At 45.0% G+C, this 22,360-nt stretch overlaps 1 protein-coding gene across 3 annotated transcripts in view; it reads left to right on the forward strand.

Moving 5' to 3' along the window:
* Positions 1-22,360, forward strand: part of vps41 (VPS41 subunit of HOPS complex) — a 179,654-nt gene that overhangs the window by 15,339 nt on the left and 141,955 nt on the right. The window contains exon 3 of one of the 3 annotated variants that reach the window (XM_055633834.1): positions 15,972-16,052. The exons of the other annotated variants lie outside the window; for them this stretch is intronic. Coding sequence (XP_055489809.1) covers positions 16,035-16,052 — 18 coding nt within the window. The 5' untranslated portion in view covers positions 15,972-16,034. The remainder of the gene's footprint in view (positions 1-15,971; positions 16,053-22,360) is intronic. 3 annotated transcript variants of the gene reach the window in all.

Raw genomic sequence — 22,360 nt, forward strand, 5'->3', positions numbered from 1 at the left:
AATATCACCAAAGGTGGACAAAAATGCTGGAGAAACTCAGCGGATGAGGCAGCATCTATGGAGCGAAGGAAATAGGCAACGTTTCCAGTCGAAACCCTTGTTCAGAGATAATGTGAGGGTGGGGGGGGGGGGGGGGGGGGCGGGAGGAAGAAAGGAAGAGGTGGAGCCAGAGGTCTGAGGGAGAGCTGAGAAGGGGACGAGAAAGTAAGGACTACTTGAAATTAGAGAAGTCAATGTTCATACATCTGGGGTGCAAAGTGCCCAAGCAAAATATAATATCCCCAATTTGTTTTTTAATACTTCAAGAATATCACATAACATGGAGGTTAGTTGCTTGTTTAATCAAAGATATGTATGGCTGTAATAAACACGGGCATGCATCACAGTGCAAGATACAAACTGATTGGATGTTTAAGTGGAGATCATTGGAAAGAATGCTGCTGTTTTGTATGAAAAGCTAATGCAAACCAGCATAAAATACCAACGTGATATTTGGGGTCTGCTACAGTCCAGTCAGATAGCTTGTTACTTATGGCAGTAGAAGGATGAAAGGGAAATGAAGCTGCTAGTATTACTCGGAGATTTAGGTCAATTACGCATAAAGTAGTAAAAACTCCATTCTTGACATTGGAGCTTGACTTCCAAATTCCAGCTTCTTTCTACATTCTGACGTTCTCCAGTCATTTTTCACCTGGAATGGATGAATAAGATTTATAGTAGTAAAAAAAAAGATGATTGAGATGCCAGGAGAAAATTAGAAAAGGGCATTGAATCATGTGCAAGCTATGTTTAGTTTAGAGATACAGCATGGAAAAAGGGCATTCGACCCACCGAGTCCGTGCCAACCCGCGATCCCTGTGCTCTAAAGGGCTTGTCCCACTTGGGCCGTCACTTGCGCCACAGGCCGGTAGTGACAGTCGCGCGAGAGTCGCGAGCGTCACCATGCGCCCGCTCAGCCATCTGGAGCGAGTGACGTCATTTGAAGATGGACATAAAACGCAGGAGTAACTCAGCGGGACTGGCAGCATCTCTGGAGAGAAGGAATGGATGATGTTTCGGGTCGAGACCCTTCTTCAGTCTGAAAGAAGGGTCTTGACCCGAAACGTCATCCATTCCTTCTCTCCAGAGATGCTGCTGGTCGGCTGAGTTATTCCTGCATTTTGTGTCTATCTTCAATCTTCTTGGCCCCGCTCTGGGAGTAGAAGTGGGGGCGGATCCTGATCCGCAACGGCCGTGAGCCCCAGGCTGAGTTTGACGATCGTTTGCCTGTTTCTGCTGCTGTTGGAGGTGAGACGTTGCGCCTGTCTCACTTTTGGCCTGTCCCACTTTGGCCGTCAGTTACGCGACAGGCCGGTGGCGCGTGAAGATTTCGTTCAAGATGAAGTCCACACTCCTCCACGCCACTCCACATGCCTCCACACCACTCCATGCGCCCGTCCCCGTGCTATCCACATGCTACCCACATGCTAGCAGGTCGCATAAATGGCGCGCGAAAGACAGCTAAGTGGGACAGGCCCTTAACACTAGGGACAATTTACAATCTTTGCCGAAGCCAATTAACCTACAAACCTGTACGTCTTTAGAGCTTGGGAGGAAATCAAATAATTATATAATTCTTTGATAAATTATATGTATATATCATCATGAACGGAACATATGATTTCAAAGAATTGTTCAAAACATTTCCTGTATAAAGGGTAACCTGTTCTCTATCTCAGCTGCTCAAGATATAACATCTCTTGGCTTGATAACCTTTAGATCAGGTATCTAATGCTCAAATGCAGTCTGTGGTCACCTTTAGCCCGTTTCTGTTGCCCGAGCTGCAATTGCCATTGTCCTGTTCACTTTCAAACGCAGCCAATTCTGTCACCCACCTGATCCGAACTCTGCCCAGCTTATCATCTTCCCCTACCCTACAACCCCCACTGTTATCTTCGTGGAATTTCTGAAACCCTAGGAAATGCCAGTGGCAGTAAATGCAAACTGCTCAGGAGCATTGTGTTCAATTCCAGGAAACCTTGGGTGTTTTTATAAATCAGCATTTAACTTGTGTTTGATAAATCGCTGCACACATCTCCATTGCACATTAGTGATCGATAATTTTGAGACATTAATTAATGTGGGTGTAGGCAAGAGAGTGTATGGTAGTTGATGAATAACTAATTCATTAATTATTGGGATGTTGAGTGGTACCCTTACGGTTTGTAAACGAAAGCCCACTCTTGATGCACCTAGCATTGTGGTCTCATTGCAAATTACAAAGGTATCCTAACCATTGTAGGTACACAAAAATGCTGGAGAAACTCAGCGGGTGAAGCAGCATCTATGGAGTGAAGGAAATGGGCAATGTTTCGGGCCAAAACCCTTCTTCAGACTTGTAGACTGGAATGTATTTAGAAAAAGGATTTTATAGATGCAAAATAACCCAAAATGGAGAAAGAATATGTTAAATGAATAACGATCATGAAGTAATAACAGGAGATTCAAATACCCCAAATGACCTGACAAGATGAGGGAACATAAAAGTAGTGAACTGAATTTTTATATTATGTGCAAATTACTTTCTAATCGTGTGTTTTGAAAGTCCAACATGAGTAATACTACAGGACCTAATAATGGGAGATGAACTAATATGAAGAGAAGTAAGTGTAGAGGAACAGCACGACAAAAGCGACCATTGCGGAATATACTTTGTTAAAATTGAGAATACCTAAGTAGGGAACATGCCAGTAAAAGAGGAAAATGTATGATTTTAGGGAGTTGAGAATGGGATTAGGGAAAATAAAATTGAAAATTATGCAAATTCATGAAGACTATGACAGTCCACAGATTAATGCAAACATGAGTGGATGGATGTTAGAGTACAATGAAGGTAATATGGACGCATTTATAAAGAACATGCAAATTCACTGATGATACTGGCAAAGATGAAGAAAGATTGAATAATTCCTTTGCCGCTGTGTTTCGGTTAATATGAGGAATGTGATATCTGATAAACTAATCTTAAAATAATATAATCCCTGATCTGGATAGATTGCATCTATGCTTATTGAAAGGAGGCGTAGAAGTGATGGCAGAGGCATTACATAAAAATTCATTGGAAAAAGACAGTGCAAGAGGACTGGTGGGCAGCTAATGGGATTCTTGTATTTAAAAAGAATGCTAGAACAAATCCTGGCAGCTATGGACGTCAGCTTAATGTCAATGGTTGGAAAGATAATCCTTTCTCATGATGTAATAGAAAAACATTTAAAAACTAAAAATAAAATGATCAGCATTGATTTTCAAAAAGGGGAAGGTTCCGTCAAATTTATTGAATTTCTTAAAGAAATCACAGGGAGGATAAAGGGAATGTTACAGCCGTAATATATATGAAATCTTAAAAACATTGTACAATATGACTAAGATCAGAAAATGTGGTGTCAGGGGCAAGTTGTAGAATAGATAGCAAGTTGGTTATAAACCCAAACAGAGGAGAGGACTAGGTTAAAGAGGACTAGATGTTCTTTTCAGTTGGTATTCCACATGTCGATATCGGTACGAGGTTCAACATATTATCAAGCAATTTGGGATATGAAATCAAAACCATAATTTCAATCTTTACGGATGACAGAGTATTTGGGATGTAGTGCCAAATACCTGAATGCATTAAAAAACACATAGGTGGGCACGTAATTGGTAAGGCAGGAAGAGGCCATATACTGCTCGAAAAATATGTGTCATACTCGAGTGGAGGAGGTGGGGGTCTTGGGGTCTTTGTTTAATAATTCACAAACACTAAAAGTAGTGACGGATTAATAATGCATTTTTTTAATATAGTAGAAAAGCACCGGATGTCATTACGAGGGGATAGGTTTGTTCACCTCGTTTTACATCTTGATTAGATTAGACCAGCTAGATTAAACTTTACTGGAGCTTTGCAAATACTTTTAATTTTTATGTTGCCATAGAAATAGTTAGCCTGTGACTATTTTTGGTTTGAACTGCTGCGGGAAAGCTCAAGTGTTCTGCCACACTCGAGGATTGCAGTGCGTTGCCTCTTCCTGTGCTCGTGCACACTGGCAATTGTGAAATAAATGTGTTGGGATGAGGATTGATGGAGTGGATTAGAATTAAAGGGTTATGGGTATGTGCAAGATTAAAGCTAGAGTGTAGGTATGTTACAAAACCTACCTGAATCGTGGCTGAGCATCTGCCTCACCCCTTGTGTGTGATTTTGGCGCTGTTTGGAGGGGGCGGGTTTAAAACGCGATTTTTACTAGGCTGTTCCAATCGCAGATGTTCAGCCTAGTAAATCATTAACGGAGAATCGCTGCAAGACCCGGTCGCAAAAGCTATTATTAGTTTTATAGGCCTCGATAATATAGATATAATAGTTTTAAAATTACTGTCTCATTCCGCAACCTCTCGCAGCCCCAGGGTTTTATAGAGCAAACAATTAAAGGTATGTACCTTATTTTTACATTAAATGGGGCATATATATAACCCTGAATATCAAGTTATCTATAGCGAGTAGTTCATTTTGGGCTTTTTATATCCCGCAGTATTTTTCTCGGCATTTGAGGGCACTAATCCAGCGCGATGTCAACGTTCTAAACCAGCGCGTTCCACATGAACCCACTAGAAAGCCGATTTAAATGGGCATTTATTTACAGCAATTGAACACTAAATTCCTTCCATTTGGCCTATAAATTAATGTAAATTAGATATAAAAATCATGTTATATTGTGAATTATTTGTGAATAATCTTTGGACACTTAGGCTATTTAAAAATGTTAATCTTTCCTTAAGAAATGGGCTTTTGACTATCCAAGATCACAGCTTTTTTGTAATGTCCATTGAAAATCAATAGGGAACAAGATGCTAATTTCCGAGTATGAAAATGGCCATAACTTTTTTAATACTTGAGATATGAAAGTGAATGTGGTGTCAAATTAAACTTATTGTTATGCTTTATCTGATGGGATAAATTGCAGACTTGATTTTTAAAATCTCAAAATTTTGTAACATTGCTATAGAGTGAAGTTAGAATGGATATTTATAAGGCAGGGATAGATAGATTCTTGATTAGTACAGATGTCAGTGTTTACGGGGAGAAGGCAGGAGAATGGGGTTAAGAGGGAGAGATCGATTAGCCATGTTTGAATGGCGGAGTAGCCTTGATGGACCGATGGCCCAATTCTGCTCCTATCTCTTATGAAGATTGTGTGGTGGACATTTGGAGAGGTCTAAGGAGTGGGCTGGTCGGGGCATTGATTTGGTCTGATTGTCAGAGTGAGGCGGGATTAGTGAAAGAGTTACAGTTGAAGGGACAATAGAGGAATGGAGGGAGTTTCTGAGAGAGAATGGTGTGGGGGTGAAGACTGGGAAGAATTATCAGGCACATGGTTCAGGAATCTTGGAATATTTTCACGCATGCTCATACGGCATTGCAGTGAGAGGAGTGTTGGGGTTGATTGGGAGCACTGGATCATTCCTGTGACTTGGTTGGGTTACTCTACTGTGCAATCATCACATTTGTGTTGGGCGTTTCCAAAGTCGAGGAGACCTCATTGTGAACACCAAATGCACTATATTGGATTGTAAGAAGTGCAAGTCATTACTTCACATGAAAAAGCTATTTGGGTCTGTGGGTGGTGGGAAGGGAAGAAGTGAAAGGACATGTTTCTATTGTATGGGGGTGTTATTAGAAAGAGTAGTTGATGGGTTGGGAAGGGCAGACCAGGAAGCAATGTCATTGAACTGTTGAAACTAGATGAGAGGGGAATACACATCTGCTGGTAGATTTTTGCTAGTGCTGCTGGAAATTGTGGAGAATGATCCACTGAGAGGGTGAAAGGTAAGGATTCGGGGAGCCCTGTTTTTATTTTGTCCAAGTGGGGAAGCCATGAGAGCAAAGGTGTGGGTTATAGATGATATGTAATCATGAAATGGTACATGGGTAGCCATGATTAAGAAAGATAGAAAACATTATTGAGACACCTGTCTTGGAGTAAATGCGATGAAGAAAAAGCTTTGGAGAATGGACAGGAGCCCTAATATGTGACAGGGTACGGGAGAGGTTAGTCCAGTTAGATGTGGGAGTCTGGGAGCTTGCAATGGATGTTTGTCGCTTGCCTACCCCCTGAGATGAAGACATCCAGAAAGGAAAAGGAAGAGTTGAAGATTTACCATATGAAGGTGGGGGTAGGGTGGAAAAGGCAGTAAAAGGTATGAACCTTTTGAGTTTTGTATCTGAATGCTGGAAGCAGCACCTGTGCAGTCAATGAGCAAAACAGCATTAAAGCAGTGGAACAGAGTATTGCTAAAAATACATCTATTGATGCTCTTGAACACATTGGGTGTTTCAGGTCTTTCAACATCAGACACCCTCACCCTGGTGTTCTTGATGGCCCTTCTCCTCGCCATTCCGTTGATGCCCAGTGCACTCAAGGCTTTGTTGCCCTGAAAAACCTCTGCAGCCAACCTCGATGGGCATACACCTTGCCTTCCAGCCCTGCTTACAGCAGTCTATGACCAGCTCTTCATATTTGGTCATCTTCCTCTCGTGGGCCTCCTCCAGACGGTCCTCCCATGGCACTGTCAGTTCCAACAAGACAATGTTTTTGGTCGCCTCTGAGACCAGGAGGATATCTGGCCTCAGGATGGTCATGACAATGTGCTGTGGGAACTTCAGTTGTTTCACCAGGTCTCCAGAAAGCTGCCAGTCCTGCGCAGTCGCCAGGATTCCTGACGGATTCCTGGCTGCTGTGGTATTTGGCAGCTGCACTCCGGCCTTCACAAACGTGATCATCTGGGTGGTGGGGTGTGCACGTCTGAAGCTGCTGATTCCCATGCTGATGGCTTCTGCAATGGGTTTAAGAACCTGGTCGTGACGCCATGTGTACCGGCCCTGCCCAAGAGCCTTCGGGCAACAGCTCAGGATGTTTTCCAACGTCCCCTTGCCTGAGCATTGCAGGCAATCTGGAGATTCTGCTTTGCCCCAGATGAAAAGTTTCGATGGGCTGGGCAGGACATCATACACTGCCTGGACCAGGAACTTGATGCAATGTGGTTTGGTTCAGCTTGCCAGAGCTCAGTCCATGGCCTTTTCCCAACTTGTCCAAGCCCCGTGCTGCCTCAAGCCAACCACTCTGGTAGACCTCTCCTCCTCCACCACTGCCCTCACTTCCTCCTGGACCTGCCTGTTCCCCTCCTTCCCCGTGGCCTTGTCGAACTGGGGAGATGGGAAGATTCCCAGGCCTGCTCTCTCCCGAATCACTGTTCCCACCAGGACTCTGTGGCGTATCCGAGACTCTGCTTGCAGCAGGCTTCGCCGGCTCTTCACTTCCTCCCAGTTTTCACCACCACCCCTGCCTGAGCCACCTTGGGGTCGCTGGAGTCCCTGTACAGCATCACCTCTCTGGCCCGAGTCACCTTAAATTCCTCCTCCAGGGACTTCAAGGGCAGCTGGAGCTTGGTGTTATTTCCGTAAAGGGCAATGCTGCTAAAACACCTGGGCAGTACCAGCCACCTCCTGAGAAAGCTGCTGACTTTCCTCTCCAATCTCTCTTGATTTGATTTGATTTAATTTAATTTATTGTCATTGTCTTCAATGAAGATACAACAAAATCATTTTTCCCTTAGTCATACAAAAAGGTAAAATAAAAACACAGAACACAGTGGTCCACAACACGAACATCCTCACAGCGGCACCAAAGTTCCCCACTGTGAGGGAAGGAACCAAACTCCAGTCAACCTCCTTGCCGATGTTCCCCAATGTTCATCCGTGGTCGGGGTCTCCCGAGCACCCCGCAGTCACCGCTACGGGCGGCTCGATGTTCAGGCCCTCTCGCCAGGAACCTCTCGTCGGCCACTTCCACCAGAGTCCGCGGCTCCCGATGTCAACAGGCCGCGCTGGGCGAAGATTTGCGCTGGTGACCCCCTGGCAAAGGGTCCCAGGACTCCGCGATGTTAAAGTCAGCGCAGCCCGCGTTGGGAGCTCCGCACCCACAGCTCCGCGATGTTGGAGAAGCGGCCCAACACTCCGGAGCTCCAAGGAAGACCTCGCCCACTCCGTGATCTTTCCAGTGCCCCACTGCCGCTGAAGCTCTGATCCGGTCCAGGCAGGAAAGGTCGCGCCATCCGGCTCGTAGGCCAATCCAGGGGGTAGGCCACGAGGGGACTCGGATAATAGGATCAGCTTGAAGCGACTGGATAGTTTCCCCCCTTACCGTAGGCGCTCCCCCCCCAAAATACTGAAAAAACCCCAAAAAACACTGTCGGGTTTAACATGATGCTTGGCCTGACTGTCTGGATCAGCTTGTGCAGGATGGAGCCGTAGGCGTTGGCCAAGTCAAGCCAGAGCACTGTCAGGTTTCCCTTGTTCTCCCTGGCTTCTCTGATGAGTTGGGTCACCACTCCCGTGTCCTCTAGACACCCCGGTACTGCAGACAAGCCTCCCTTTTGCACTGAGCTGTCGATGTAGCCATTGTTGGAGAGGAACTTAGTCAGCCGCCTTGCCACTATGCTGAAGAAGATCTTGCCTTCAACGCTTAGCAAGGAGATGATCCTGAACTGATCGATCTTCTTGGAATCTTCTTCCTTTGGGATCCAGACTCCTTCAGCGAATCGCCACTGCTGCGCCACTTTCCCTCTCCTCCAGATGACTTTCAGGATCTTCCACAGCCGTTTCAGTAGCAAGGGGTAGTTCTTGTAGACCCTGTAGGGGACTGCTCGGGCCAGGGGCTGAACTGGATCTTGCTCTCTTCGCAACGTCCTGGACCTCTTTCAGGAGTGGCTCTCTACTATCAAACTCCTTGATGGGTGGAGGTGGTTTTATCAGGATGTTGCACTGGCCCAGCTCCTGCTGCCTGACGGGGTTACTGTAGGTCGTCTGGATGTGCCGGTCGATCTCCTCCTTAGAGCAAACCAAACTCCCACTGCGCTTCTGCCCTAGCAGTTGTTTGGTGAAGCCGAAGGGGTTGGCTATGAAGAATGCTCGCTTCCCGGCTCTTTCCTTCCGGCGTCTTCGTTGCCACTCAGCTTTACGGAGGGTCATCAGCTTCTTCCTCAGGATGGTTCGCAGCTCAGCCAAGGGGGGACGTTGCTCTTTGGTGGCCTCTGCTTCAAAGTTCCACTGCTAGGCTGATGATGATTGTCGTCATCGTTTGCAGCCTTCGGTCCACGTCTCCCTTCGCAGTTGCTTCTAGCACCTTGTCGAACTGATGCCAGACTGCCGTCTTGCAGGCCTGAGGCCATTTTACTCGAACCTTCTCCGGAGAACTGTTCCGAGGGACTAGTTGCGCCACTTGGAGGCTTCGGGTTCTATGGGGTGATTCCGTGGCCGGCTCCTCCTGCGTCTCACCAGATAAAATACCTGTGTGATGTGAACTGAAACTATTCCATGTATTACACAAAAAGACAGGCATAGCCCTGTGAGTGCCCTCAACTCTACTTGCAGTAGGTATGGTCACAGATAGCTCAGTGAGTGATCACTCCTTTCTTTACTGATGATGAATAGCACCGTAGCCTTTTTCAGATTTGTTTTGGTTTTGTCATGGGCTTCAACCGCACAGTTTCGTTTTGAGCGAGTGAAACCAACTAATGCTCTGCATTGAATTAAAATTCTGCAGATGCTGGATATCTGAAATAAACACAGGAAATCTGGAAACACACAGCAAGTTGGGCACATTTGTCAAAAGAAATACAATATAAGTTTTGGTCTGAGTCCCTTTGGCAGAATTGGGAAAGAAGGTTCTGATGGAGCGTCTTGGACCTAGCAGTTTCTGATTTTGAAGATTGGACACTATTTGATGTAATTTAACGTGAAAGCAAGTTCTCTTGTAGCACATCATTAGCAGGCTGATGCCTACAACAATCTTATACTCTGACCTGAAAGTGGCACTCCTAGCTCAAAGCACTGGTGTGGAGGCTATGGATAAAATGTGGGGGTTGGGGAATGAGTAAATAATCTGACACCAGAAATGCTTTGTTAATCCCACAATTATTAAACCATTATGGCAGAAAATTTGTTTCCATTCCTAGTGGAATCCAAAACTCGGAACCACAAGTTAAATATAGCACTCCAAATCTAGGGAGAAATTAAAAGAACCCTCCTTACCCAAAGAGTGTTAAAATATAGACCTTGCTAATATGAGAGGAAGAAATAATAGGGTGTGATGAAAAATATTTGTAGCGGGCTTGCATGTAATATAAATATTGATATATATCAGTTGAGTTGAGACCCGTTTGCATGCTGTGACTATTTAATACAATACATTAAATGCCGCCTGGTCCTCTGGTGTATTATTCAATGTGTAGACAAATGGATAATAGGGATTCAACCTCTGATGATGAAAATCTTCAATACTGCTTTGAGTGACACAGAGATCTAGAATTTTCTGGGAGTTAAGGTTGACTTGGAGGGAGGAAAACTCTAAGGGCGCATAATCAAGATTTGCATTTTGAATCTGCAACCTTCGAACTTCAAGCAGCTAAATAAGAGCTACACGTAATTTAATGCAAGTTGAATTCTTTCAGTACCTACTGGAGCTGCATTACCTCAGGAGACCAATTGTATTGCACCTTGCCATTGCAGTTGTTCCTTGGTTGAGGCAAATCAAATTTATTATGTGTAGGAAGAAACTGCAGATGCTGCTTTAAACCGATGATAGACACAAAATGCTGGAGTAACTCATTGGTCAAGCCGCATCTCTGGTGAAAATGAATAGGTGCCGTTTCTGGTTGAGACCCCTCTTCAGACTGAGAGTCAGGGGAAATGAAAACACAAGATATAGATGGTGATATATAGAGAGAGATATAGAACAAATGAATGAGAGCCATGCCAAAAGTAATGATGCTCAGGGAAAAGTGGAACCCACAATGGTCCATTGTTGGCTGTGGGCTTGCTCATAACAAGTTACACAGACAGTGAAACTCAACAGGACGACAGTGAAACCAGTATGAGGACTAGGATGGGAGAGGGAGGGGATGCAAGGAATCAATAAACATACCTTGAGGAGGTGGGAGGAGTCAAACGTAAAGTTGTTGAGGGTGAGGACCAACTCCGCTAGGCGGAGGAGGGTGTCAGTGGCTGGGTATAGGTTGCTCCTCTGGTTGAGGAAGAACCGGAGGGCTTTCAGGCCATCCTGGTGGGGGATGGAGGTGTAGAGTGACTGGACATCCATGGTGAAGGTGAGAGCCTAGAGAGTGGAATGAGCGGAGGCGGTGGAGAGTGTCTGAGGTGTCTAGAACATAGGTGGGAAGAGATTTGACCAAGGGGGATAGTATGGAGTCAAGGTATGTGGAGATTGTGTTTCCTCCAAACACAAGGCGTAGCTATGGGCACACGCATGGGCCCCAGCTACGCCTGCCTCTTTGTCGGGTACGTTGAACAATCCTTGTACAATACGTACCAGGGCCCCATCCCCGACCTCTACCTCCGTTACATTGACGACTGCTTTGGGGCCACCTCCTGCACCCACACACAACTGACTGACTTCATCCACTTCACCACCAACTTCCATCCAGCACTCCAATACACCTGGACCATTTCCGACACTTCCCTACCATTCCTTGACCTCACCATCTACATCGCAGGGGACAGACTTCTGTCCGACAAACACTACAAACCAACTGACTCATATGGCTATCTGGACTACACGTCTTCCCACCCTGCCCCCTGTAAAGACTCCATCCCCTACTCCCAATTCCTCCGCATACGCCGCATCTGCTCCCAGGATGAGACGTTCCACACCAGGGCTCGGAAATGTCCTTGTTCTTCAGGGAACGGGGATTCCCCTCCACCACCATAGATGAGGCTTGCACCAGGGTCTCATCCATACCCCGCAACACTACTCTCTCTCCCCATCCCCGCACTCGCAACAAGGGCAGAGTCCCCCTAGTCCTCACCTTTCACCCCACCAGCCGGCAAATACAACAAATAATCCTCCGCCATTTCCGCCACCTCCAACGTGACCCCACCACTCGCCACATCTTCCCATCTCCCCCTATGTCTGCCTTCCGCAAAGACCGCTACCTCCGCAACTCCCTTGACAATTCTTCCCTTCCCTCCCGTACCACCCCCTCCCCGGGCACTTTCCATTGCAATCGCAAGAAATGCAACACCTGTCTCTTCACCTCCCCCCTCGACTCCATTCAAGGACCCAAGCAGTCGTTCCAGGTGCGACAAAGGTTCACCTGTATCTCCTCCAACCTCATCTACTGCATCCGCTGCTCTAGATGTCAGCTGATTTACATCGGTGAGACTAAGAGGAGGTTGGGCGATCGTTTCGCCGAACACCTCCGCTCAGTCGGCAATAACCTACCTGAACTCCCGGTGGCTCAGCACTTCAACTCCCCCTTCCATTCCCAATCCGACCTCTCTGTCCTGGGTCTCCTCCATTGCCAGAGTGAGCAACACCGGAAACTGGAGGAACATCACCTCATATTCCGCCTGGGTTGCTTGCGTCCGGTTGGCATGAACATTGAATTCTCCCAATTTTGCTAGCCCTTGATGTCTCCTCCCCTTCCTTAACCCTCGAGCTGTCTCCTCCCATCCCCCCGCCCTCGGGCTCCTCCTCCACCCTTTTTCCTTCCTTCTCCCCCCCCCCAACCCCCCATCAGTCTGAAGAAGGGTTTTCGGCCCGAAACGTTGCCTATTTCTTTTGCTCCATAGATGCTGCTGCACCTGCTGAGTTTCTCCAGCATTTTTGTCTACCATCAATAAACATACCGCTGGCTTGTATTTTGCCCAAGCAAAATATGAGGCACTGTTCCTCCAATTTGCTTTTGGCCTCTCTCTCTGCCAATGGACAGAAAGGTCAGTATGGAATTGAGGAGGGAAGTTAAAGTGGTTGGCAACCGGGAGATTATGTATGCCAAGGCAGACTGAGCAAAGTTGTTCAGCGAAACGATTGCCCAATCTGTGCTTGGTTTAGCCTATATGCAGGAGTTCACACCTATTAATTAATAAATGTATTATTATAGATAATTGTCATATGCATCTTATTAGAAACTGTTTCAGAACATATTTACAGTTTTATAATGATCTGTCATACTTATCATGTAACTTGGCATTGTATTTGTTTGTATTAAGAAATTGTGCTCTTGGCAATAACTTGGTTGTCACATCAAGTGGTCCCCTGTGCTGAGGACGGCGCACTTCCACACCAGTTCTGTTTACTTATAAGATGGCTGAAGAAGTCAGCGTAGAACCTGCAGACTGTGTCCTGTTGTTAAATTACTCGATCTTCATATGCTCTGCCAAAGGGACCTTCCCAAGTTTCCCCTCCTCCATTTGAAATGATTAGATGCCGGGGATTCCCAAAACTAATAAGGGTGTAGGTTGACCACTGATTTTCCGGCACCCTCGGTTCCAAGGCCTTTCTGGATTATTCGTTTTCCAGACCAACTGAGGTCACGTGATAATTAAACGACAAAACGCCCCTGGCCCACTAACAACACCCCTCCCGTGTCTCTAAAGCACCATGGGAGGCAGGTGCATGGGAGGCAGTGGTGAATCTTATCATTATCTATGTATTCACTAAGAGGAGTACTGCCCAACACATGGAAAGTAATCCACGGCACCTGGGTCTGGTCATGGACTTTTATTGCACAGCCGGGGCAGGTTGGTAGACGATTGTTTAGTAAAGACCTGCCCTTTCAAATGCTTCAGTGAACAATAAACTTGGGATCATCATGCCAGAGGGTACACATCTGCATATTATACCTCAATGACCGAAGTGCTTGATATCTAGCCTCTAACAAGCTCTCCAAAGGAGTGGTATTAATCTATAGGACAAATAGGACTCTTGGATTTTTGCTTTCTCTCCAGAATATTGATTGTATCCCAACCTTGAAATCCTTCAAACTTCTGTCTCAACAAAAACAATACAAGTCTAACCATATGAGAGTCAATAAACAGATTTTACTGTAGACTTGTCACTGAGATTAATGTCAACTATTGTTCTGCAAAACAGTCTGGAGAGGTGGGTTAGTTTAATTTGGTAACCAAATGAAAAATCTATTTTGGTCTGCCACAAATTATAATTTAATTGAGGCTATCAAACCAGATTGCTGAGTTCTTCATTCCAACATTACGATCTAAATTTAGATTATTTTTTTTAAAGCAAAAACTAAACACAAGGCTAGTAGAATTCAGTACTAAAAAATGCTGAGAAAACTGTTAGAAGAGCTCAGTAGGTCAAGCTGCATCTGCGGGGGCAAATGACTCTTTGGATCAAGGCTGTGTGGAGGGAGGATAGCCAGTATGTAGAAATGAGAGGAAGGAGTGAGATGAAAGCCAGCAAGTGGAACCAGATGAGGGGTGAGGGCCAGATTGAACCATTGCAAGGAAAGGCAACGAGTCCAAACAGTGAGGAGGCGAGCAGTTTATGGAGGAGGTGAACAAAGGGAGAGACTTCCTGATTGGCGTGGTGGGAGTGGGAAAGGTACACGAGGGATTACATGGAGCAAGTCGCCCAAAACCGGAAAGCTTGATGTGTGCACCATGTGCGCACATACACACACACACACACACACACACACACACACACACACACACACACACACACACACACACACACACACACACACACACACACACACACACACGTGTACACACACACACACAATAGGTTACCCAAGCTAAACACAAGGTGTCATACCTTCTCCATGAAGAGGGCCATAGACAGGTAGGTCGCAAAGAATGAGAAATGGAGTTAAAATGAAATGGAAATGGAGAGTTAAAATTACATGGAAATGGATGCTCAAAAGATGGCTGTTGCGATCTGAGTGCAGATGCTCTGTAAACCAAACGCCTAGTCTACTAGCAGTTTTTTTGCTCCAGATTCCAGCATTTGCAGTTGCTTGTGTCTCCAGTAGAATTCAATAATGTTTGATCTTATGAAATAGAACAAATTAAAATAATCATTGCCTCAGTAGCACACGATTTATTTTTCTGGCGTCTCGAGATGCCTTTTTTTTCTTCTTGTATATGGCCGGAATGTCTCTCTGTTCATGTTTTCATTCTGCTACGTCAAAACTTATTACTGGTTGCACAAGGTTTCCATAGAAACACAACTAACTGTCATTTGAACTCAGAACATTAGTGGTTATATTTGTTGATTTAGAGGATTATTAAAATTTAACAAAATTATTGATTTTATTTTTATTCAAGCCGAATAGTTTCTTCAGCTCACTCTTAAAGGGCAACGCTTTTCTACACCTGCGTCTGAGGCATGGGAACCAGTATCATTAATATATTTTAGATAAATAAGGACATTATAAGTAGTCAGAAAATTTACTGTAAAATGGTTTGTGCAAAGTCTCTGCATATTTTTGGAAAGCTATTATGTTCACATGTAATAATGGATTTCATCGTTATTGGATATCATTTTTTGGTGTTCTTATTATTCACCACCATTTTAAGGCAGAAACTTGAATCTTGGTGTGCTTGCAGATGATGTATGGTTGCCTTGCATGTAAGGTTCTGTGTAAATTATGGGATGAGCATAAATTTGCTGTTGATACATGGGCAAGGTGGACAGAATTGCAGAGGATTAATTTGTGAACGTCATTCAGCATATTTGTATTGGGGGTGGGGGGAACCGGATAAGGTAAATACTCTTTTGAAATAGTTTAGTTTAGAGATACAGTGTTGAACCAGGCCCTTCAGCCCACTGAGTCCACACCGACCAAATGATCACCTGCGCACTAGTTCTATCCCAAACTCAGGAGCCAATTTACCTATGAACCTGTATGTCTTTGGAATGTGGGATAACCAGAGCTCCCAGAGAAAAACCCACACGGTCAGAGGGGCAAAGTATAAACTCAGTACAGACAATACCCGTGGTCAGGATCGAGACCAGTCATTCTACTGCTGCGTCACTGTGCTGCCCCAAATGTTTTAAATGTGCTATCAACTCGTGTGTAAATCATTTTATCTTTATTATTAATTTCACTTCCCTTTGTTTATTCCTTGAATCCAGGAATACAAGTGGTTTGTTCCATACTCTCTGCTGTAGAGACAAATGTAGGAAAAACGGAAAATTATGGAAAAGCTCAGCAGGGTGGGTAGCATATGTGAGAAAATATTTAATCAACATTTCAAATCTATGACCCCCCCCCCCCCACCTCCCTTCCCATCAGAGCTGAGAAGAGTGAAAGCAAGTTAGATTACGTGATAGAGAAGGTTTATTTTCATTTACTGTTGAAATAAATGAATCTGAAGTCCTTAATTTGTAGGGAGGCCAGGAAGAGGTGGCAGGAGTAGGCGAGGGGGACACTAAAATGGTGGTGGAGGGGTTGCCGTGTGAGGGAGCCTAGGAACATGTTGATGATCCATGTGATTGTAGGAGAGCCCTGATATTGTAGAATCTGCTGTTTTTGTAACAGCAATTTGCTGAGAATTTTATTTTTATTTTACATAGATCAAATTTAAATTTATAATTTGGAAATTCCCGGTTTATTTTTACTGAGTTGCGCCAACATTATCCTCCAAGTTATTTGGTACAACTCATTTTGTCTTGCCATATCAGCTTATCCTTATTTGATCTTTAATGTGTTTACTTATCTAACATATCCTTTCATGCATGTGAGCGATTTGCCTACAACAACAAACAAGGTGCTCTAGTTTAGTCTAGAGGTACAGTGTGGAAACAGGCCCTTCGGCTCACCGGGTCCATGCCGACATGCGATCCCCATATATTAACGCTATCTTACACACACAAGGGGCAATTTTTATATTTACCAAGCCAATTAACTTGCATACCTGTACATCTTTGGAGTGTGGGAGGAAACCGAAGATCTCGGAGAAAACCCACGCAGGTCATGGGGAGAACGTATAAACTCAGTACAGACAGCACCTGTAGTCTGGATCGAACCCGGGTCTCCAGTGCTGGAAGGCACCGCTGTGCCGCTGTTGCTGTTGGAGCTGCTGGAGGAACTCAGCGGGATGAGCAGCCTTTACGGGAGAAAAAGAATTGTAGACATTTCAGATCAAGACCCTGCAAGAAGAGGGGAAAATGGCCAGCATAAAAAGCAGAGGAGTGTGGGAGTGGTGAGACAGAGTTGAGTCGATGATAAACTAAGTGTTGGAGGAGCTCAGCGGATCAGGCCGCATCTGTTGATAGGTTGCAGCAGACAAGGAGAAGAAAAAGATAGAATAAGTCGGAGGGGGGAGGGTAAGAAAGGTTAAGTTGGAGACTGCACTGGAAAGGGAGTAGTAGGGGCACATGGACGGCTACTTCTGGAATCTGATTAAAAAAAAAAGGGAGGCGCTATTAAAAACCAGAAGCGGAGAGGTGAAGGGTAGTCAGAACCTGATGCATGGGGGAACTTGCTGTGTGAAATGAATGGTGGTAGATAAATAGAACTAGGGGAAGGAGGGGTCACATGGGGGATTGGGGGAGGGATGGCTTGAGGAGTGCTACAGGAAAGGACAAAGGAAAGACTGAAGATGTATCATTAGTGGAAAGAGAGTGGGAACACAGGAGTTAGGGGTTGCTTCAAATTGGAAAATGCTATATTCAGAGCACCAGGCAGAATATGAGATGTTGATCTCCCAGTTTGCCATGAAGTGGAGGCGTGCCCTGCAGCTGCGGCGCGCCTGCAGTCCGTTTGTCTCTTTTTTTTTTGTTTACTTTTGGTCCTGTTTCAGTCTATTTTAGTTTATTTTGGTTGTGTTTGGGTGGGGGGTGGGAGAAACATGTTTTTGGTCTCTTCCTTTGGGGGTTGCGACCTTTTTTTGTCGTATCCCCGTCTCCGTCTGCGCTGAGCCTAATGGCGGAGCCGGTCTAATGGACCGACATCGAGCTGGCAGAGCCAGGTTTCCAAACTCGGGGCCGTGGTGGCATTACCGACATCGTGACTTCGGAGAATCGGAGAGCCCAGAGCCACTGCGGACCCAGTGGACGACAACGTTGGGAGCACGCAGGTCCCAGGTTGGCGACCTGTTTTCCGGAGATCCCGCGGCAACAGCTTCGCCCGCTGGGGGAGGGTGGGCTTCGTGGCGTTTACGACCGTTCGTGGGCTTGGATTCAGCCGCGGCGACTTCATGACCCGGCAGGGTCGTTCGGAGACTCAACGCAGAGGCCGACAAGGACTTTAAGACTTTTGTCTTCCATCACAGTGAGGAGGACTGGTGGACTCACGCGGGCCCAGTGGACGATTTCAAGATCAGACAAGATAGATTTAATTGTCACATGGGAGCACAGTGAAATGTACCATACAGCCATACAATAAAAATCAACAGGCAACACACTATAGGGTTTTCCAGATCCCCCCACAGCAGAATCAAAGTTTCCAGTGTGGGAAGGCACCCGTCTCTCCTCCACTGTTCCCCGTGGAGGGCTCCCCGTGCCCTCAGCAGTTGCGTACGGGCGGCCCGAGTTCCAGGACCGCACGCGGGGTGTTGTTAAAAGTCTGGAGACGGCCCGTTCGTGGAGCTTGGATTCAGAGCCGCGAGTCGCACTTACAAATCCGCAGGCCGCGGGTGGAGACTGCTGGGACCCTCGTAACCCCGGACTCCAATCCTGGATAGCGCCCCCTCAGACGCAGATGTTGGAGAACAAGGCTCCAACGGCGAAGTAGGTACAACGGTGACTCCAGCGCTTTAGCAGACGGTTCCCGGTTTGCCGCTCCGATCCATCTGGTACAGTGGGGGGGAGGACGCGACTCGGGTGTCGACTCCCCGCACTGTGGCTGAGAAACGGTTAAATCATAAAAAAGTTAAAGTGTTAATAAAAAAAGACAGAAATACACAGACAGGTGTAGGTTTTGCCAGTGTTAGCGCCCCACAGTGCAGCGCCCCATTATTCTATGTATGACTGCAAGGCATGAAATTTTGTTCAGACTGAAAAGTCTGAATGACAATAAAGGCTACTTTACTTTTTTACTTTATGGGCCTCGACCTGCCATTGGAAAAAGCCAAGGACAAATAGTTTGGCGAGGTATTGGGAAAGGAAGTGTTCCAGATTACAGCATCTATAGTCTCTTGAACTATTTGCCACATTTACTCTGGATCAAGAATTTTGTATCCAATATTTCTTGATTACCTTGTATTGACCCTGACTTTCATTCTGTTGCACAAAATATCTTCTCCAAGTTCACCTCATTAAATGTCTCAATGTTTTCGATGGATTCCCTCACATGTTTAGTCTTTACTGATAACTAAAACCTCTCAATTCTTGAAAATCCTTGGAAATCTCTCACACCTTCTTCAGGATTTCCATATCTCTTTACATGAACCTAACTCTCTCTGTTACTGACATAGGCCTCCACAAGACACAATAAAACAGTGAGATGATTGCATGGCTATAATGTATTTTTTGTCCTAAGATAAAACTTGCAACACCATAACAGGTTAAACATGGCTAGGAAACCTCCAGTTATTGTCACCTACTTTCCTTCCTTGGCTTATGAATCAATGATTCTCCACAATAAACAGCACTTGGAAGAAGCGGATATGAAGGAACTGCAGATGCTGGTTTACACCAAAGATAGACACAAAATGCTGGAGTAACTCAGCGAGACAGGCAGCATCTCTGGATAGAAGGAATATGTGCCTTTTCGGCTCGAGAACCTTCTTCAGACTGAGATCTGGACGAAGTTCTGAAAGTAGTAAAGACATAAAATGTACTTGTGTTCTCGTGTGGAGAACTTTTAATGCCACTATAAAACTGACTTGGTAACATCCGTGCTGACCAAATCTTAGTAGGAGTGGTTATCATACTTCATTTGTGATAAGGTAATGATCACGGGAGAAACCTACTTTACCTTGTCCTCATTGGTTCTACCTGTGTCGGATGTATCTGAATGACAAGAGTGATCATCGCGTGAGTGATCTCGCATCGCAGAGCTATAGTGGTTCTGAACCGGCCCTGCTGAGTGCCCCCCACCCCCCATGGACTGTCTCCCTCGGATGGTCACGTTGCACGGACACATCTGCATTTTAGTCTGTTTGAACTGTTTTGACTATTTTACTGTTGTAATGTTCTTTTTACAAACCATGTTCTCGGGGTATCTAAATTAAATTTTATTAGTTATTTAAGTTATGATATCAGATGGAAGCTGCATACCAAATCTTATTGCGCTTATGTGCAATGACAATAAAAGATGTTATTATTATTATGTACTTTTGCGGTCAAACTCTTCACACTAAAGACTTGTACATTATATTGTGTGGCTCTACGGTCATGCTGAATTGGATAGGATTGGAACGACTGTGGCAGCGCAAGACTGGGCACCCACAAAGTGTTGTGCACCTCTGTCGGCTGCTGCTGAATTGCACTTAACTACAATCTGTAACATCCTGGCCAGCTTCATCCCTGACCTTTGTAATCAAGATAGCACCTCTAGCCTGGCTGCATGAAGAGTGCATACAATCTGCAGCAGTTGCAACAACATGTCTAAAAATGGGGTCACAATCCAATGAAAGTATTACACGACTCACTGTGTGTGCTAAACAGTGTGCAGAAGCTACGTCGTCCTACACTGACAAGCTAACTCAAAGCTCCATAGTCCCATTAAACTTGGTCATAAATGGTGGAAGAAACTTAACTGGAGCAACATGCTACCTACAAGAAGATGGTAAGACCACATGTGGAGTTCTATTTACAGTTCTGGTCACCCTGCTATAGGAAGGAATTCATAAAACTAGAAAGGGGGTTTGAGAAAAGAGGATGTTACTTGGTCTGAAGTGTTTGAGCTACAAGGAGAGGCTGGATCAGCCTTACCTTTTATCCCTGGTAGGAGGCTGAGGGGTGAGTTTAGGGTAAGAGACGGATTTAAAAGGGACCTGAGGGACAACATTCCCCATAGAGGGTGGTGCATCCATGGAATGAGCTGCCAGAGGAAGATGTAGAGGTGGGCACCATTCTGACATTTAAAAGACATTTAGAAGGGTACATGGATAGAAAAGGTTGGAGGGATATTGGCCAGGTGTAAACAAGTGGGACCAGCTTGGTTTAGCAACTTGGCCAACGTGGATTAGTTGGGTCAACGGTCCTGTTTCTGTCTGCATAACTCTATGCTAACTAAAGCTGAAGACTGGGTCAGGAAGTATAATAAAGATACATGTGATTGATATTCGTATTAATGTAGATGTGTGGTCGGAACTTTCCATTGGGCAAATAAGGAACACCCAAGTTATAACCAATCCAGTTTGAGTTTGATCGTGTTGGCATTGGTTCCTCAGGCATGCATGCATGCAGTCAGGCATAAGACAATGCATGGACAATTTTGGGCTGCATTGGTACGTGCACATAATGGAACCTTGAGGACCATATTTAAAAACTGAGAGTGTGCAGCCGTTTGCAAATGGTTGGATTTAGTTCCTGAAATGAGCATCTCTGTCATATTTCTCTTCCCACCCCCCCCCCTCCCCCCACCCTACTATGTTATTTATTAATTATTTACCAGCATTTGGATTTAAAATAGTTACAAAAGAAGAATGTGTTGCGTGGAAGAAGTTGGTCTAGTGCAATTAATGTTGTGCAAAAAATATGATGTCAAACCATGCATCTCATTAGCTCGGAACCCTCTTTACAGGAGACAAGTCAACCAATTGCACTTCTCGACTTACTGACATAATTTGGCCCATTCTTGTAGCACTTTCACATAGCTTTGCTGATTGTTTTCTCATAAAATTTGTATTATTTTCTCTCTTGTAAAGAATTACTATTGAATCGGCTCCACGACCATTTCATGGTATGCATTCTGGATCGTAAGTTGCTGTGTCACAATAAAATATAATAATCCTCACTTTTCCGCTGGGTCTTTTGCATGTTAGTGTAAATCTGCAGGAAAGAACTGCAGATGCTGGTTTAAATCGAAGGTGGACACAAAATGCTGGAGTAGCTCAGCGGGACAGGCAGCATCTCTGGAGAGAAGGAATGGGTGACATTTCGAGTTGAGAACCTGCTTCAGACTTATGTCAGTTTCTGGTCACTGACTTGCCTGTTAGTGGGAAGCATTTCTTCCTATCTTGTCTCTTAAAAATGTAATAATCCTGTGTAGTTTTTTTGAATCATATCAAATTAGCCTTTGTTACTGTAAGGAGAATAAATATTCCAGTTTTGCACTAATTTAACATTTTAGACTAGATTTTTCATTTGCCATTGTTTTGGCTATTGAAAACCCTTGAAATAAGCGGCCATTAGGTTAGGGATTCAGTCCTCAAGCCATCACATCCCCTCAGATGATGACCTGAGGGGGTGGTGGGAATAGACAGCTCCCCTGGCCTTTTTTTGTTTCCAATCTTAGAGCTTGGCATTGTCAGTTGTTTGAAAAATAGAATATTCTCCTCCCTAGCACAGTCATCCATCACTCCGATCCAGAAAAAATATTATACTAAGGAGCAGTGTCATGATGTGATTAG

This window comes from Leucoraja erinacea, chromosome 4 (genome assembly GCF_028641065.1).
Source record: "Leucoraja erinacea ecotype New England chromosome 4, Leri_hhj_1, whole genome shotgun sequence".
Taxonomy (NCBI): domain Eukaryota; kingdom Metazoa; phylum Chordata; class Chondrichthyes; order Rajiformes; family Rajidae; genus Leucoraja; species Leucoraja erinaceus.